This window comes from Ostrea edulis, chromosome 8, assembly GCF_947568905.1.
Source record: "Ostrea edulis chromosome 8, xbOstEdul1.1, whole genome shotgun sequence".
Taxonomy (NCBI): domain Eukaryota; kingdom Metazoa; phylum Mollusca; class Bivalvia; order Ostreida; family Ostreidae; genus Ostrea; species Ostrea edulis.
The window spans coordinates 59,155,952-59,175,793 of NC_079171.1; the positions used below are offsets into that span (position 1 = coordinate 59,155,952).

The 19,842-nt window shown below is 38.4% G+C and overlaps 1 protein-coding gene and 1 long non-coding RNA gene across 2 annotated transcripts in view; one reads left to right on the plus strand and one right to left on the minus strand.

The window, feature by feature from the left end:
- LOC125667572 (uncharacterized) overlaps positions 1–2,790 on the plus strand; it is a 16,874-nt gene extending 14,084 nt beyond the window's left edge. The window contains exon 5 of the long non-coding RNA XR_008797830.1: positions 2,529–2,790. This is a non-coding gene — a long non-coding RNA (uncharacterized LOC125667572). The remainder of the gene's footprint in view (positions 1–2,528) is intronic.
- Positions 2,791–12,351: 9,561 nt separating this feature from the next.
- Positions 12,352–13,982, minus strand: LOC130049327 (uncharacterized). Its single transcript, XM_056146753.1, has one exon. It carries the CDS (start codon positions 13,969–13,971, stop codon positions 12,649–12,651), a length of 1,323 nt encoding a protein of 440 aa, XP_056002728.1. The 5' UTR covers positions 13,972–13,982; the 3' UTR covers positions 12,352–12,648.
- Positions 13,983–19,842: the final 5,860 nt, after the last annotated feature.

Consider the following 19,842-nt stretch of genomic DNA (forward strand, 5'->3'; position numbering starts at 1 on the left):
TGGTTTCCGGGCTCTAAAGCATTATCCTTTCCACCTACCGTCACCATATCATATATATGGACTACCCATGGGATGAAGATGTTCCCTATCGATTTTGGGGTCAAAATGTCAAAGGTCAAGCACACTGGACATCGAAGTAGCAATAGGGTTTCCGGGCTCTAAAGTGTTATCCTTTCCACCTACAGTCACCATAGCATACATATGGACTACCCATGGGATGAAGATGTTCCCTATCGACTTTGGGGTCAAAAGGTCAAAGGTCATGCGCACTGGACATCGAAGTAGCAACACTCAGAAAAGAGGTAGTTTATACCTATTACCAACACCCTTTGGGAGATTGGGGTAAGCGGGGGATATTCTTAGTGAGCATTACTCACAGTACCTCTTGTTAAAAATTGTGAAATTCATGGCCCCTGGATCAGGGGTTCTGGTGCTAGGGTGGGGCTCTATAAGTCATATAGTGAAAATGCATTATTTCTTTGAAAATCTTCTTCTCTGTCCTTGGGTATTAAGTAGACAAACCAATATCATGATTATGATGAGCAAGGATGCCTCTTTCAAAATTGTGAAATTTATGGCCCCTGGGTCAGGGGTTCTGGTATTAGGGTGGGGCCCTATTGATCATATAGTGAAAATGCATTTTATTTCTTTGAAAATCTTCTCCTCTGCTGCTGGGTATTAAGTAGACAAACTAATAGTATGATAATGATGATCAAGGATGCTTCTTTCAAAACTGAAATTTATGGCCCCTGGGTCGGGTTCTGGTGCAAAGGCGGGGCTGACCACATAGCTATTCAATGTTTCTTCCATCCAAAAGTAAAATTCTTATATTTAAACACAAACCTAATTCAAACATTGGAAGGTTGTTACATGATACTCAGGTGACCTATAAGGCCCCAGGGCCTCTTGTTATGATATACACAGGAAAATTTTCAGGTTATTACAAATTCTGCTTAGTGTCTTGATTTGTGCAAAAAAAAAAAAATTAAATTTCTACCTACATGCATACCGCATTTCTATTTCTCGTAAACCTTCAAACTTGGTCATATTTATGTATTGCAAATAACAGGTTTAGCCCATTTCTAAACCTTTGCTTTTTAAAACTTCTAATTAAATTGTTATATATTGTATATAAATAATTTCCTAAATATAATATTACCCGGCGTTTCCGGGCACTTCCTGGTGTCCTGGGAGTTCGCGGTGTCGTGGGTGTAGTAGGTAAAATATCCATGTTTCGAGAGAATGAATAAATCCAAGTAGATCTGTGTACATGTACATGTACAACCAAATTAAGAATGATCAAGATACCCCTCAATATGGGCCGTCTGTAGGGTTTCTGTAGCTGTAGTGTTTGCGTAATGGTGGTATCCCAAACAGAAGCTGATACGAAGTCTACCCCCCCCCCCCCCCCCCCCCCCTCCTCTTCCTCTCTCTTTAGGGTTTCTGTGGAGGTAGTGTTTGTGTAACGATGGTATCCCAAACAGAAGCTGACACATAGCTAGTCTACCCCCCCCCCCCCCCCCCTTTCTGACTCTCCCTTACTCTCAATCATTGACTAAATGAGTAATTATTGTCATACGTATGCAACATTATTGCCATGCCATATTATTTCATCTATCTTTATTATTGCTACAGTTTTACATATTTCTCTCTCTCTCTCTTTATAAATATAAAACGTGATCAATTATAAATAGCTCAATAACTCTCTCTCTCTCTTTATCTTTATAAATATAAAACCAGGATCAATTATAAATAGAAATATCTCAATAACTCTCTCTCTCTAAATATAAAGCAGTGATAAATTATAAATAGAAATATTTCAGTAACTCTCTCTCTTTACATGTATAAAGATGGAGAGAGAAAATACGATTAGAAATTAAAATATTCTAAGTGCGAGTCAATGTTATCAAAACTCAGGTATACTGGGGCTTTCCTCAAGATCTGAAGACTGCTGGTCATCATTAGCCATGATTGTTATCAAAACATCTTTCTCAGGTAGCTGTAGACCAAGGTCTCTGCAAACGTCAATCAACCTAAGCTCTAGTGTTAAAAGTTTGATTGACCAGCGGCTTATCATTGATCACAACACCGGTAAAATTTGGGGGCGTTAACTTAAAATGTTTAGGCAACTATTTAAATATGAGTCTGAGGTTTTATTTGTCACATACACTAACAGAATAGTCGACATGATCTTTGTTTTGTCATTGTCATCTAGTAAGTGATCATGTATTCAGCAAAGTTCATTCTTTGTCAACATTTTAATTATTTTCATGCTTTGAGGTGACACTTTTAAGGAAGGAGTATATAGCTTGTGTTGCTAGCTACAAGAATGACGACCTCCCCGAGTACATATTGTGTACAGGGGGGTATTGTACATTGCATCACTCTAAACAGGGATTACATGTAGGGGCTCATTTCTCCTGAGGATCATGACACTTACCAGCTGGCAGCATATGTGACTAAATCATATCAGGCTCATTTACATTCTCAATTTTTGTTCATTATAATTTATCATTGAAATTTTGTAGGGACTTGTATGAATAGGCAGAATAAATTTTCTTAACTATCTACCCCACCATTGCCTGGTGTTGGAGACTGAACATTTTATTGAAAATTGATGGGATGTAGGAATCAGTGGATGTCATCATTTGTCCTGAGAAGAGTCAGAGAAGTATTCATTTTATTATAAAAAGTTAAGTTCATGTAAAGAGCATGAAGGCAGATTTTACAGTTACCTCCCTTAACAGAATTAACAGCAGATTACATGTATCAGACTCTCCAGGAATGCATGTTTAGGTTACCTGAGTGACTACTGCTGTTGTCTGCATCGTTGTGTTTTGTCTGTCGTGCATTACCAATTGATATATACCTGTCTATAGATGGAGTGTATTGTGGTACATCACTGTATGTCTGCCTGTAGATGGGACGTATTATGGCACATCAATGTCTGTATGTCCATCTGTATGCCTGTTTGATTTGATAATGTGTATAGGAGGGTCCATCATCTGAATGCTTTGTTATGATGTATGAAAAGCCCTCTAACTTCAGGAATTTTTATGGTCTGTAGGGGGCTGAGATAAGTTCCCATTCCAAATGTTAAAAAAGTAGGTACTTTTGACATTCTGTGCTTTAAAATTCCCAAACAATGAAAACAAATCAAATCAGGGTAGCCTCATTGTTCATAAATCTTCACTTACAATTTTTGCCTCAAAATTGTTAAGCAAATCTAATTTTCTGGCCTCTGCCTCTCTGATTAAGGCAAGCTTTGGCCAACTTGAAAGTCAAAAGGAGTCCACTTCTACTTTAATTCACTCTGGATTGGTTTTCTCCTTACCTTTTTGTGTGAAACATTTTTCCCAGGTTCAAACAAATGCAATTATTTTTTTTCCAAATCCAAATGGAAAGGTACAGGCTCTCGAAATGAAGACCTTCAAAAAACCTGAATTTCAATTGTAAAATCCATTGCCCCTCTGTCAGGGTCAAGCTCTCAATCAGGGTCAATATAGGGATATTATTATAGACTTTGTAGCCTTAGTGTTACATATAACCAATGTTAAGGTGACTAATAAGGCCACTGAGTCTCCTGTTTAAAAGATAACAAGCTGGTTTCATTAGGATTTTTAATTTGCTCAAACTTTCATTTACCTGTCTGATTTTTGGTCATTCCAGCACTCATTGTCACTTTGATTTTTCAGCTGCCTGGGCCTCACGAGATGCTGATACCATGCAGTAGAGCTGTTCCCATCGGTATCTCTTAAAACAGACAGATTGAGATTCTCTTTACATCTGATCCATTTCTGGAGACAAAACTTTTGTATGGAGCTGGTAAAATTTCTATATTTTTTAGCTCATCTTAGCTATAAGCTCAAGTGGGCTTTTCTGATCACCACTTGTCTGTTGTACATCTGTCTGTAAACTTATTTTTAACTCCTCTACAGTCACAGAGCCCAATTTCAACCAAACGTTGTACCGTTAAAGGATTAAAAGTCGTTTAAATGAAGGGTTTCCCACCTTCAAATGTTAGATAATCAACAAATGAAGAAAGATGGGATGGGGTCATTTAAGTATCATCTCCAGAACTACTGAGGTAGAAATGATGAAACCTCTATAAGTCATGTGAAACCTTCCTGACATATTGTATTTTTTTAAATTATGGCTCCAGGGGATAGAATTAGGCCATTGGTGCCTGGGAAGGACAAACACAACATGCCAATGACCCCACTTATGGTAAAACCGATTTCAACCAAACTTGGCACAAAGCATTCTTGGGTAAAGGGGATTCAGTTTTTAGCTCACCTGAGCTAAAAGCTCAAGTGAGCTTTTCTGATCACTCGTATTCCGGCGTTTGTATGTCTGTCCGTCCATCTGTAAACTTTTAACATGTTTGACTTCTTCTACAAACCACTGGGCCAATTTTAACCAAAGTTGGCACAAAGCATCATTAGGTAAAGGGAATTCTAAACTGTTAAAATAAAGGACCAGGCCACCTTCCAAGGGGAGATAATCAAGAAAAGGTAAAAATAGAGTAGGGTCATTAAAAAATCTTCTTCTTAAGAACTACTGAACCAGAAAAGATGAAATTTATAGATAAGCTTTATTAGGTAGTGAAGATTCTAAATTTTTAAAATCATGGCCCCCGGGGGTTGGATGGGGCCACAATAGGGAATTAAAGTTTTACATACAAATATATATGAAAAAATCTTTAAAAATCTTCTTCTCAAGAACCACTGAGCCAGAAAGGCTGAAATTTATATGAAAGCTTTCTGATATAGTGCAGATTCTAAATTGTTAAGATCCTGGCCCTCAGGGGTCAGATGGGGCCACAATAGGGGATCAAAGTTTTAAATAAAATATATATGGACAATCTTTAAAAATCTTCTTCCCAAGAACCACTGAGTCAGAAAAGATGATATTTACATGAAAGCTTCCTAACATAGTGCAGAGTTAAGTTTGTTCAAATCATCCCCCCCCCCCCCCCCCCTCTCCTGGGGTAGGATGGGGCCACAATAGGGGATCAAAGTTTTACATACAAATATATAGGGAAAATCTTTTAAAATCTTCTTCTCAAGAACCACTGAGCCAGAAAAGCTGATATTTACATGAAAGTTTTCTGACATGGTGCAGATTCAAGTTTGTTCAAATCATAGCCCCTGGGGGTAGGATGGGGCCACAAGAGGGGATCAAAGTTTTACATACAAATATATAGGAGAAATCTTTAAAAATCTTCTTCTCAAGAACCATTGGGCCAAAGAAGTTCACATTTACATGAAAGCTTTCTGACATAGTGTAGATTCAAGTTTGCAAAAACCATGGCCTCCAGGGGTAGGTTTGGGCCATAATAGGGACTACGGTTTTACATGCAAATATATATGGAAAGTTTTCTGATATGGACCAAGGTGACTCAGGTGAGCGATGTGGCCCATGGGTTTCTAGTTTTCAAATGAAGGATTTTCTGAACTTTATGTAGTAAGGTGACAGGGATGAGAACTATTTTCTGAAATTTACGTTGGGAGGTGAGGGGTGAGAAACTTTTCAATGATGTTGTATAGGACTTGATGTATACAGAGATTAGATATTGTGTTATGAGAGTTTTTAAATTGAGGTTTGTTCTTAGTTTGGCACGTTCAGAATTATTATCTGGATTTTTTTTATAGACATTCATGTTCTAATAGCATAATATAATGGTGAGAAGAAGTCGGTTTTGGTACCTACTCCTTAATGTTGAAATCAATTTTACAGGGTAGCAGTTACTTGAGATGTCCGGCTGATTGATGAGGATAATTTCCCTCAGACCCTGACATGTTGTAGGACTTGGATAGCTCTATTGCTGAGAAAATATCAGGTTTGTTCATGAAATTATTTAAAATCTTCCATTTTTATGCCTCATTCTCGCAATGGCTGGGGCATATAGTGTTAACCCTTTTTTAGCTTACATGAGCTGCAAGCTAAAATGAGCTATTCTGATCACTTATTGTTCAGCATCACTCTGTTCGTCTCTTCGTAAACTTTTAACATTTTTGACTTCTCAAGCACCACAGGACTAAATCATCCAAACTTGCCTGAGAGCATACTTGGGTAAAGAAGATTCAAGTTTGTGCATAATGGAGGGCCAAGCTCTCTCCAAAGGCGAGATGATAAAAACAATTAAGATATCATTTAAAAATCTTTTTAAGAAACGCTAGGTCAGAAAAGTTGAAATTTATATGAATGCTTTCTGACAAAGTGTAGATTCAAGTTTGTTCAAATTATGGCACCAAGGAGTAAGATGGGACTACAATAGGGGATCACAAATGCTGGGGTCATATTAGAGGATCAGAAGTATTACATTGTAATATATAGAAAACATCTTCTGTTTTGGTAAAATGATGAACCTTACGTGGAGGCAATTGGATAGCTATGACACATCTAGATTTCTTTTTCAAAAGCAGTATATTAAAGGAAAAATACTTGAAGGGATCGACACTACAGCTCATTTTCATGTATGGGATTATTTTCTGCTTCTTATAATTAAGAAATTGTAAAGCATTCCTCTAATGACAGCCCATCGGTATCCCTATTGACCAAAGAATGTTTATTAAACGAACGAGTATCGTGTTCAGAGAAAAAGAGTACTATCTTTTAAAGACCTGCATGTGTTTCTCGAAGCTCCTGGATAAGGTCACACTGATCCACATGTAAATTTTAGTTTGCTATGAGTTGTGTCTCGTTATTGTAGCATAGTATGTCAAAATATTAGGTTTACCCATTTACGCTTCCTCTCACTAGAAGACATGCTGCACTGTATACACTCGGTGTTCATGTATCTGAACGTGTTGGCCATTTATTTCAAGTTGATAAGTGACTGGTTAGTGTTGTACTGTGTAAGACAGGTCAATTTCCCATGAATATTTGTAGACATAGCTGTTTGCTACAGAAAATACAATGGACCAGATTGGAATTCGAACACAGGGTCCCAGAATCTGTAATCAGGTGTTCTCAAACTCTCTAGTCAGGTTTTCATAAAATATCTAGTTAGGTGTTCTCATAATCTCTAGACAGGTCCTCAAAGAATCTCTGGTTATGTGCTCTCAGAATGTCTAGTCAGGTACTCTCAGAATCTTTAGTCAGATGATCTCTGTAAAAGTTATTAGCAAGGTTAAACAGAATTACAGAATAAAAGACAGGACAAAAACAATACCCCCTCCCCTTCCCCGATCTTCATCTTTGATGTCGGGTGTATAAAAATGAAAGACCTATCACTTAACAATTGAAAATGGGGAGAGGTTCAAGTTTTGGCCAAATTTTTGAATGAAAGATAAGACCCAGATCACTCGTAATTAAAAAGTTACTAGCGAGGTTAAAGTTTCAGGAAGACAGAGGACAAAACGAAAGCGTACCCCTCTCCTATAACTATAGTTGTAGATCATAATATAGCCCCCCTCCCCTCTTGTATTTTGAGTAACAGACCAATATATAGCCCCCCCCCTTCCACTTACTAGAGTTGTAGATCATTATATAGCCCTCCTCTCTTGTGACTATAGTTACAGACCGTATATAGCCTCCCCCTCCTCTGACTATAGTTGCAGACCATTATATAGCCCCCTCCCCTGAATATTATTGTAGACAGCTGAAAACAGTTTCAGACCTTTATATAGCCCCCTCCCCTGATCATAGTCATAGACCGATATATTGCCTCCCATCTCCTGACTATAGTTGCAGACCGTTATATAACCTCCACCTCCCCTGACATTAGTTTCAGACCTTTATATAGCCCCCTCCCCTGACCATAGTTGTAGACCGATATAATGCCTCCCCTCTCCTGACTATAGTTGTAGACCGTTATATAGCCCCCCTCCCCTGACTTTAGCTGTAGACCGTTATATAACCCCCCCTCACCTGACTATAGTTGCAGACTGTCATATAACCCCACTCCACTGACTTTAGTTGTAGACCGTTATATAACCTCCCCCTCACCTGACTATAGTTGCAGACTGTTATATAACCTCACTCCACTGACTATAGTTACAGACTGTTTTATGGCCCACCTCCCCTGACTATTGTTGTTGACTGTTATATAACCTCTCCCATCTCTGCCTATTGTTGTAGATTGTTATATAACCTCCCCATCCCCTGACTATAGTTATAGACTGTTATAATAGCCTCCCCTTCCACTTACTAGAGCTGTAGATCATTATATAGCCCCCTCCCCTCTCGCGACTATAGTTATAGATTGTTATATAGCCTCCCCCTCTCCTGACTATAGTTGCAGACCATTATATACCCCCTCCACTGACTATAATTGTACTGTCATATAACCCCACTCCACTGACTTTAGTTGTGGACCGTTATATAACCTCCCCCTCACCTGACTATAGTTGCAGACTGTTATATAACCCCACTCCACTGACTATAGTTACAGACTGTTTTATGGCCCACCTCCCCTGACTATTGTTGTTGACTGTTATATAACCTCTCCCTCCTCTGCCTATTGTTGTAGATTGTTATATAACCTCCCCATCCCCTGACTATAGTTATAGACTGTTATAATAGCCTCCCCTTCCACTTACTAGAGCTGTAGATCATTATATAGCCCCCTCCCCTCTCGCGACTATAGTTATAGATTGTTATATAGCCTCCCCCTCTCCTGACTATAGTTGCAGACCATTATATACCCCCTCCACTGACTATAATTGTAGACCGTTATATAGGTTCCCCTTCTCCTGACTATAGTTGTAGACCGTTATATAGCCTCCCCCTCCCCTTCTTATAGTTGTAGACTGTTATATAACACCCCTCCCCTTTCGCGACTATGGTTACAGTCCGTTATGTAATCTCCCCCTCCCCTGACTATAGTTGTAGACCGTTATATAACCTCCCCCCCCCTGATTATAGTTGTGGACCGTTATATAGCCTCCCCCTCCCTTGATAATAGTTGTAGACCGTTATATAGCCTCCCCCTCCCCTGATTATAGTTGTAGACTGTTATATACCCCCCCCCCCCCTCTCGCGACTATGGTTACAGACCATTATATAATCTCCCCCTCCCCTCTACTGACTATAGTTGTAGACCGTTATATAGTTGTAGTTTTACCCAAAGTTACTAGCGAGTTAAAAGTTTCAGGGAGACAAAGGACAAAACAAAAGCCTACCCTTCTCCTTACTGTAGTTGTAGATCATTATATAGCCCCCCTCCCCTCTCGTGACTTTATTTAAAGACCATTATATAGCCTCTCTCTCCCCTGACTATATTTGCAGACCGTTATATAGCCTCCTCCTCTGCTGACTATAGTTGAAGACAATTATATACCCCCCTCCCCTGACTATAATTGTAGACCGTTATATAGCCTCCCTTTCCCCTGATTATATTTGTAGACCGTTATATAACCTCCCTCTCCCCTGACTATAATTGTAGACTGTTATATAGCCTCCCCTTCCCCTGACTATAGTTGTAGATCGTTATATAGCCTCCACTTCCCCTGATTATAGTTGTAGACCGTTATATAGCCTCCCCCTCTCCTGACTATATTTGTAGACCGTTATATAACCTCCCCCTCCTCCTCCCCTGACTATAGACTGTTGTAGACCATTATATAACCTCCCCCTCTTACTCGCCCAATGCGAATTTTACTCGCATGATAATATTAGTTACACAGTTAGTTAGTGAGCTGATACGGAAAAATACATGGCGTGAAAAGAAAACCCGATACGTATTTTTCCGTATCAGGTCACTAATTAACTGTGTAACGAATTTATCACGTTGAAGACCTCTAACTGTATATGTGGGGATCTATATCATACAACTTAGTCAAATGTCTTTCCTTTTGACACGGCTTCAAGTCGAACCCGACGATAAATAAAATTACTCGCCCAATATGGATTTTACTCACATGATACGGTTTTTTTCATGGCATCATGTGACCAAGATCTGACCAATTAGATTTCAACAATTTTGTCTGAGGCGTGATAAGGTTTTTTTCACGGCGTCATGTGACCAAGATCTGACCAATTAGATTTCAACAATTTTGTCTGAGGCATGATAAATTGCATTCCCTCTTCTGACTATAGTTGCAGACCGTTATATAACCTCCCCCTCCCCTGACATTAGTTTCAGACCTTAATATAGCCCCCTCCTCTGACTATAGTTGTAGACTGATATATTGCCTCCCCTCTTCTGACTTTAGTTGTAGACCGTTATATAGCTCCCCTTCCTCTGACTATAGTTGTAGACTGTTATATAACCTCCCTCCCCTGGCTATAGTTTTAAACTGTTATATAACCTCCCGCTCCCCTGACTATAGTTAAAGACCGTTATATACCCTCCCCCTCCCCTGACTATAGTTGTAGACCGTTATATAGCCTCCTCCTCCTCTGACTATAGTTGTAGACCATTATATAGCCTCCCCATCTTCTGACTATAGTTGTAGACCGTTATATAGTCTCCCCCTCCCCTGACTATAGTTGTAGACCGTTATATAACCTCCCCCTTCCGACTATAATTGTAGACCGTATATAACCTCCCTTTCCCCTCACTATAGTTGCAGACCATTATATAGCCCCCTCCCCTGACTATTGTTGTAGAATGTTATATAACCCACCCCCTCCCCGAACTATAGTTGTAGACCGTTATATAACCTCCCCCTCCCCTGACTATAGTTGTAGACCGTTACATAACCTCCCCTTCCCCTGACTATAGTAGTAGACTGTTATATAACCTCCCCCTCCCCTGACTATAGATGCAGAGACATAAAACACTTGATTCCACATAACTTGAGAACATTTGCATTTAATTTAGTGTAGCCCTGCTTGAAAATACTGGTAATTTGTTTCTGTTAATTACCTGCATATTCCTATATTCCACTTTGATCTCCAATTGTGACCCCGTCCTACGTCAGGGCCTCTGAGTTGAACAAACTTGAATTTGCACTATACGTAGTAGGGTTAAGGTGTCCTGAGTAAAATAACGAGTAACAGCATATTCAACTTAAAGTAAAATTCTTCTAAGCGTCGCATATATTACTTCAAATCCTTTGTCAGTACATAAACAGATATCGTATCATGTGGGGAACCCCTTGCTTACCTATTACGTCGTCATACATTTTATTTCCATCAACTATGCTTTCAGTTGTTTATCACCCCAGCACAGGTGAAAGATACACGCAAATCAATTGCAGTTCAGACTAGATATGTTGACATTGATGTGATGAATTTAAAAAGTGATCTGGACTGATACAATTTTCTCTCATATTTAGCAATTTCCATAATCTCAATTGACATGTTGCACACTTCCCACATTCACTGCCAAATCTTGTCTAAACAAGGCAAACGATCCTACCTTCCATATCAAAATCCTAAATCTGCAACTAGTTACCTTTTGGAATATACATTGATGGAAATAAAATAACGTTCACCTGTGCCAATATGATATGTTCACACGATTGGTTTTCTTTATTCTAAATAACTATTTACACTTAGGGAGGGGGGGGGGGGGGGGGGGGGGGGCGATTTCAAGGTCATAATATAATATCTAGATCAATGTAGTGCAAAGAAAATAAAAAAAAATTCATCTGACAAACAGATCTACACATATACAGCTTGAACACTGGACTGGGCTTTCTCATTTTTGAGGCGATATTTCCTCTATATTTCCATGTAAAACTTTGATCACTTTCTGTGGCCTTAAATTACCCCTGGGACCTTTGATTTGAAAAAAAGTTTAATCTACCTAGTGATTCTTGAAAAAAAAAATACTGACCCCACACTATTTTTGCCTTTGCTTGGTTATTTCCCTTTTGGCCCTTCATTTGAACAAACTTGAATTCCTAGAGAAGATGATAATGCGAAAAGTTAATAACAGCAGACAAACTTGGAAAAGTTTACTTTGTACTGTGGATATCGGCGTGGATAGCTCAGTGGTTAGAGCACCTGACTATTACATATGTAATACAGGGTCTCGGGTTTGATTCCCGGTCCAGTCAAATCATTGATATCAATCTGGATAGCTCAGTGGTTAGAGCACCTGACTAGTAATACAGGGGTCTCGGGTCCGATTCCTGGTCCTGTCATATCATGGGATTCGATTGCCGGTATGATACTGGTTCAATCATATCTTCTTTTCCTTCCCATTACATTGACATATATGTAAACATGTAAATATATCACAAACTATCCTTGACAATTCAGTTTGATATGATTACACTTTGTTCATTTTGTAGGACGGTGGGGATTTCGATAAGTGGTGTGATGTTATTGATGGTAAACAGAAGACTATGACCTTGAATATCAAGACCTGTGATGAAGACTGGACGTTTGGGGTCACTCTCTGTTACAGTACTACAAATCTAAGTAAGTACTCAGTAATAATGTAAGACTGAACTCTGTATCATGTTTATCTAATATATACATTGTAAAATCAAACACATATTGAATGATAGAATTCACAAACAAAATAATGTCAGACTGTTCAGTTAAACTCACAAACTTTGGGCTGTAATTAACACAGGGCTGTAATCAACAAGCAGCTGTAATCAACACAAAGATGCAATTAACACTGTGTTTAGATGTGTAATGAACAGGGTTTTTAGATGTGTAATTAACACTGTAGAGATGTGTACTTAACACTGTGTAGAGCTGTGTAATTAACACTGTAGAGCTGTGTAATTAACACTGTGTTTATAGATATTGGATTTTCTTCACTTTAGCAGTGTTACACTCAGCCACAAAGAGGTTGTCTCTGATGTCCACACATAAACCTAATGGACGTTCTAAATGACAGTGAATGTAACGGAGGAACTGTCCGTCCTGATCTAGGATGTGGATACGGTGATTCCAACAGTCTGCTGTCAGGATGTGACTCTGGCTGTCTGTAGTGATGCCGAATGGATTAAATGATAGCTCGGTATTTAAGGGATGACCAGTGTATCTAAATCGGAGTTTTCCTGACTGATTGACCACCACTACTGCTCTAGCTCTATAGTCAGCCACACAGATATCCAGGTTCTTGTTCTCACTGATGGATTTATTGTTAAGGATACCAAAAATGTCAATGATATAACCACCAGATGAATAGAGAGGACGACCCTGATCATCAAACTGAATGCTTTGTTTCTCTGTGGCGGAGTAACGCACGACTTTGGATTGTTTGAGATCATCACTGATCATGGTAACCAGGAGATCATCAGAGGCGGTACAGCAGACAGAGAGAGGGTACCACCCCTGTAGTGTGATCACGGTCTGTATCTGTTTATTCTTAATTAAGTTTATAGTTTTATCATGATAGTCAGTATAAACAAGATCTCCGTCCCGTGTCACTGCTATGTCTGTTGGTTTGTTCCCTGACTTGGTTTGTATTGATGTCAGTAGTTTACTCTGGAGGTTGAGCAGCTTCATGGTTTCGTTATCCCCGCCTGTCCAGACTTGATCTTCACTCAGACAGCTAACACTGTATAGATTGTTATACCCAGTGTTTATGGTGGCGGTGACGCACGGCTCATCAAGCAGTGGTTTGACTGGAGGAGACATTACAGATTCTGCTAACTTCATTGTGTCGTCATGTTCTGTGTTAATGGATAATGGCGACAGAGAACCAAAAATTTCATTGAGCTGATCTTTGTTTATTTTCTGAACAGACAAACTGGGTACTGTAACTCGGACTTTAGGCGGTAATGTTCTAAATTCGGAATTCCTAGATTGGTAAGTAGAGGTTAAGGAGACGTCATTTGATTTTAGGATTGATTTCAAGTCGGACATGATCTGTTTGAGTTCCGCCATTTTCTGTGTGATTTCTTCTGTATTTTTATTCAGGGTAGATAGGTGTTTGTTTTTCATCTCCTGAATGTCGGATTTCCGCTGGTTGACAATGGCGGTGATCTCTCCGTGTAAGACTTCTCCTTGTTGATCGGCGATTGTTGTCAGTTCTCCGTAATTTGTTTCTAACTCGGCTTTTTCAGTTTGGACATCGGAGGTCGTTTCTTCGTATTGGGGATAAATTCTCATTTCTAACTCTTCTAGATACAGTAATCACTACTACTATCTCAGTTTGGACAGAGTTTTATATAGAGACAACTCCTGATTCAGGTGAAGTACTTACAGACGTAGCATTGAGGGCTGTTTATCGTGCCAAAGACTAGTTTGCATTGAGGGCTGTTTATCGTGCCAAAGACTAGTTTGCATTGAGGGCTGTTTATCGTGCCAAAGACTAGTTTGCATTGAGGGCTGTTTATCGTGCCAAAGATTATGCTGGCTCGACGTTGTAAATTTCTGCTCCCTAGTATCCAGTGTAAAATTCCAAACAAACTTACATGTATGTGAGTGACGTGTGACTTTCACAGAAATAAACAAAGTTCTATTGAGCGCTAAGTGAAGGAATAATCACTACCTATATATTAATGAGTTGACGCGGTACTGAGATTGAAATCATTTAGTAAATGTAACCAGTAAACATTTTATCTATACTCAGGAAATCATGGTATTGTTAATTTATTCCAAAACATTAAAGCGAGACATTGTAAACATTTAGAGGCAAAATCCAACGTCTGACAGTCGGGGGGAGGGGGTATATTGTGTAGGCGTCCATCTCGAGAAGTTTTCATTCGTATAGTATAAAGATATTTCCATTGCCGACGAAGAGCTGCGAAATTTGGGCCTATGCTCGGAGCGTATGGCCTTTGAACGGGAAGGGATCTTTGCTGTGACACGTGGGGCTCTTATCTGAATGACCGCTCCATTTAGTCACCTTTTGACGACAAGCAAGGGGTACTAGGGATCTATTCTATCTAGGATCCTCACGGACTGGGTGAGGATGGGGGGGGGGGGGGGGGGGGGGGGGGGGGTGAAATGATATGCGACTTTGATTTCTGAAATGTAAACATAGAGCTTATCAAAAATTATCGGAAACCATATATCCGGGATTGAAGTGTTCCTGTCGTTTTAATGGCACTTTAATCAACAATTTGAATCCACGCTAGCTGATTGTTTTTTTTAATAAGATTACATTGCTTATTGAAATCATTGTCTTACCATCTTACCAGAGGGCTCGTCACTCAAGCTTTCACTTACATGTTATTCATTCTGTAAATGCGATACTTACCTGTGTACAGGTAAACAATAGGTAAATTACCTGTGTAGTTTTGAAGTGTGAGTGAAGCTTGTATCACGCGCCCTCTAGTGAGGAAATGACATGAAATACGTTACATGTTTTTGTATTATTACTCTTTTTTTTTCTGTTGTAGATTGAGTTGAGTGGAACAATGAACCTCCGGATATCTATGTACATTTACACTGTATGATTAAACTTCTGTTGCACTCGCGCATGCGAGCTTATCTTATATTGCGTGTTTGAGTTTTATTTCATAAATAGTTTAGGTTCTGTTGTGAAAGAAGAATGATATGTGTTTAGCTCACATGACAGTGGTCCGTCTGTCTGTCAGCAAACCTGAGCTGAAAGTTCAAGTAAACATACCTTATCACATTTTTTTGTCTGTCAGTCCGTCTGTAACATTTTCAAATCTTATCTTCTCCAAAACAACCGGACCAATTCAAACATAACTTGGTACAAATGATCCTCAGGTGACGAGGAATCAAGTCTGTTCAAATGAATGACCCTGACCTCTTCAAAGGGGACATAATCCAGAAAAGCTAAAAATATAGTTCTATTCAAGAATCACTGAGTCAGAATAGTTGAAATTTACATGATATGTTTCTGATATGAAATCTATTCAAGATTGTGTAAATCATGGTTCCTGGGAATAATTTTACATGCAGATGTATACTAAAATATTTTAGAATCTTCTTTTCAAGTGTAGACGAAAACCATCGTTAATCCATAGGTAGTGCGGATTCGTTTCTTCAAATTGCACCACCATGAAATAGATGGGGCGTCAATAGGGAATAAAAGTTGTATGTGAGAAGTATAGAGACACACCGTTAAAAACAGCAGAAGGTCCGTTAAAAGTCGGGGCCCGGGGTAGTTAAAAGTCAGGATCCAGGATAGTTAAAAGTCAGGACCCGGGGTAGTTCAAAGTCAGGACCCATAGTATGTAACAGTCAGGGCCCGGGGTAGTTCAAAGTCAGGACCCGGGGTAGTTAAAAGTCAGGATCCAGGGTAGTTAAAAAGTCAGGGCCCGGGGTAGTCTGATATAGAATTTCCCCCTCCTGTTTCCGGATTTTATTGTTACTTTGCCGTTAGCATCTTTTTTCAATAAAATATCTAAGTACGAAGCAAATGTGGAAGACTGGTGTCTTTTATTTGGAGTTCACTGGGGTATATCGAATCGTCATATGAATGAAAATGACCATTGCTGATAGATAAAACGTTGTTGATATATCTAATGTCGAGTTGAAGGCCAAAACAAGAGATTTTTTCTTCTCGTGCATAAGCTTTTGAATAAATATAGAATGAAGCAAACCCATGCAATAGTACATAACAATCAATGGAATTTGTTATTATTGCTATGAAGAGGTACATGTTATTAAAGGAGTTTTTTAAAAAGAAACAAATATGTGCTGTTAAATTGTTATAGTTTAATGAAATAGATATGCGTTCATTGATACATGTATTACGATATTCAAAAAATAAACGAATATTTTTTAAGATACTGAAGTTTTGTTTTCTCGTTGTAAACTTTGAATTGCATATAGGAAATACAACAGCCTTCCCAAAAGACTTATTATTACGGTACAATTTTTGTAAAGAGTCGACTAAAAAATATACAATTAAAATATCTGAAAAAAATGAAATAGATGCACTGTATAAATTAAAGTAATTCAATTTTCCCGTGTATTCAAATTCGAAATTTTGAATTTAAAAAAAAACCCATTGATTTCTTTCCACATTCACTATTTCAAATGTTAGATACTAGTAAATAACGACAAAGACTTGGGATGTCTGAATGAATTTTGATATACCATTACACGATTTCAATAATTTTCTTTTTTATATAAAGAAAACATAATATTATGATTGTGATACACAAGACCCTGCTCAAAATAAAAACAATAATACGAAAAATTCCTGGGTCTAGATCAGCAAGATAATTCTAGTAATAGAACTGGAAACGGATAAATAGCTAAAATGTAAGAAGGGGGGGTACTGTCATTCAGGGGGATATTCTATACTTGGATGGTGTGTCCTAGTGGGAGGGGGATTGGACCCGGGTTAATTTTTCCTATGGGGAGATTCTATACTATCTTTCCGGGGACAATGTCTATCCCGGGTCCGTTTTTTTTCTGAGGGAAATTCTATACCAGACCTATCTTTCCGGGGGTAATGTCTATCCCGGGCCCGTTTTTTTTCAGAGGGCAATTCTATACCAGACCTATCTTTCCGGGGGTAATGTCTATCCCGGGCCCGTTTTTTTTCAGAGGGCAATTCTATACCAGACCTATCTTTCCGGGGACAATGTCTGTCCCAGGCCCGTTTTTTCTGAGGGAAATTCTATGCTACAACACCGGGTCTATGTCCTAAAATTCTCTCAGTTTTAACTTTATTAAGAGAACAAAAACCTTACAGACAGGGTAAAAGACATACTGTCCGAGCGGGCGGCCACCATACCCTCTAAATACAACCGCCGCCGATCACACGGATCTAACTCGAGTCTCAGCGGTGCTTAATATTAACTAGTCTTAAGACGACAATGAAAAAGGGGGCCATATCCGACCAGGCCACTCTCAGTTTGTGTTTGCGAGGAAGCCATACCCTTCCAAGATACAATTTCTTGTAAAACTCGTGTATTTCAAAACTCGGACACATGGGAAGACAGGAGTGTTGAGTTTGATACATTTTTGTTACTTACTCTTTTATATGTTGGAAAGCGAACACTTGCATGGGAAATTCATGTCTTATATTTTTTTCATTTAACCGAATCTTGAAATTTTAGAAATGAAATAAAAATTACATAGATCTAAGTAATATTTAATCTTTGATAATATTTAGTTCACTTATGAATTCTTGAAGAAAAAAAAACCTGGTGATATAGATTTATTTTGTAAATTATTTCATTTATACATGTTGTTTAATGTCCGCGTGGCTGATTTAAATTATCTCGGTAAATGTATTTTTAAAAGCATATATAATCATTCCTGTCTATCTGTGTGCTTGAGTTTTGAAATACCTTGTTTAGACTAGGGACTCTTTGTAAACACTACCCGAAACATGACCAAATGTGAGATGTACTCTGTACTCTCTCTCTCTCTCTCTCTCTCTCTCTCTCTCTCTCTCTCTCTCGGAACTAGCAGTTTTCTATTAACCTCGCACGTGAACACGGATCTTGTTTTAAATCCGTACATCTAAACAAAACTCAATCTTCTATAATACTTCATAGACTAATCAATTCATTGACTTTACAAATCATTCCATTTGTACCTTAGCAAATTGTTAGACTTAATGTACGCTTGACTGATTCAATTAGTTTCGTTAAATGATTTTTAAGCTTATGTACTTTCTGTCTCACTTTGTGCGGAGATTTCGGACTAGTGTCTCGGTAAACGTTACCCGAAACATGATCAAGTTAGAGACATGCACTTTCTCTCTCTCCCTCTCTCTCAAAAGAAGAATGCAAATCCATACCTTATTTGACATACATTTAAATGCTTGTGTAAAGTACGCAATCCATACCCCCCGCCCTCCACACACACACACACACACACAAAATGCTGCATTGCAATAATCATCTTCCTTACGATTTTTAATCTTATATGCGTTGAGATGCGTGACAGCGAAGATAAGGTTTATGCGTTCAGAGTAAAAGTTTTCCTAAATCAATCAACATTGAAAGATTCAGTTGACATATCATGTTTACGCAGAAAGAGAGGTAACTCTTACTGCAGTCCACGAACATAAATGCATAGACATTACGTACCATGAAATGTATTCTATTGATGACCATCATTTGCTTTTAAATTTCTGTCCAGGATTTCGTGCATTGTAATTTTTTTATGACTGCGAACGTGACGGGTCTCATCTTTAGGAATTTCCATCTACAGGATACATTTTAGATGATAAACCATCCCGGTTTGGTTAAATAGTAATTGTTCATGTAAGTGAACTCATGGCTACGCGGCTTTCAATGGTCTGGCGCATTGCCTATCCCTGCTACCAGAGCGTAGAGGATCAGTCATGCCTTTTGTAACATTTTCTATAATCAAGAGCTTATTTTACCTTGAGAAAAACTATAGTTTTTATTTATATCAATTATCAGTGTTTAAATAAGTGAAGAACAAACATATAATCTGTAACGAAAATTATGAATAAATACCAATAGGAACATGGTTCGAATATGACGGGCTACCTAACATGGCTACGTCATCAAACGTAATCATTTGAAGCTGTAGGGTTATATGAAAGAAAAACAAGATACGGTTTGTGCATATATAAACCCTGTTATTTCCAAAAACTTAAACGTGCAGATGGAAGGATTTCATTTGTATGAATTATCAGTATAGTACACCTTAAGACCAAACATATGAGATATTCAGTGCACGTGCGCGCATATGTGATATATAGTGTTTAAAACCACCAGAAGGAGTCCCAAAATGGTATATTTACGTCTGTTAATCACAAAATGCAGAAACATTTAATGCTTCCCCAGCCGTCGACCGCGGTTAAATTTTCACATTAATATGTTTGGTAACTAAATAAGTATATTCTGTAAATAGCGCCCCGGTCAAAAGCTGGGGACAAGTTGAATTTTTTAAAAAAATTCTTTTGTTTCAATTTTTCCGGAATTTTGTATTTCTTTGATTTGTGTTTATTATGGTATAAGATCGCTTGTAAGATTATCAAATTTTACTTGTGACTTATAAATAAGTTAATATCAGTCAATTTATACTTTCATGCATATTTCTTTAATGCATGATATTTATCAACGT

Excerpts from the sequence above, each read along its gene's own strand:
- LOC130049327 (XM_056146753.1), bottom strand. The coding sequence starts at position 13,971 with ATGAGAATTTATCCCCAATACGAAGAAACGACCTCCGATGTCCAAACT.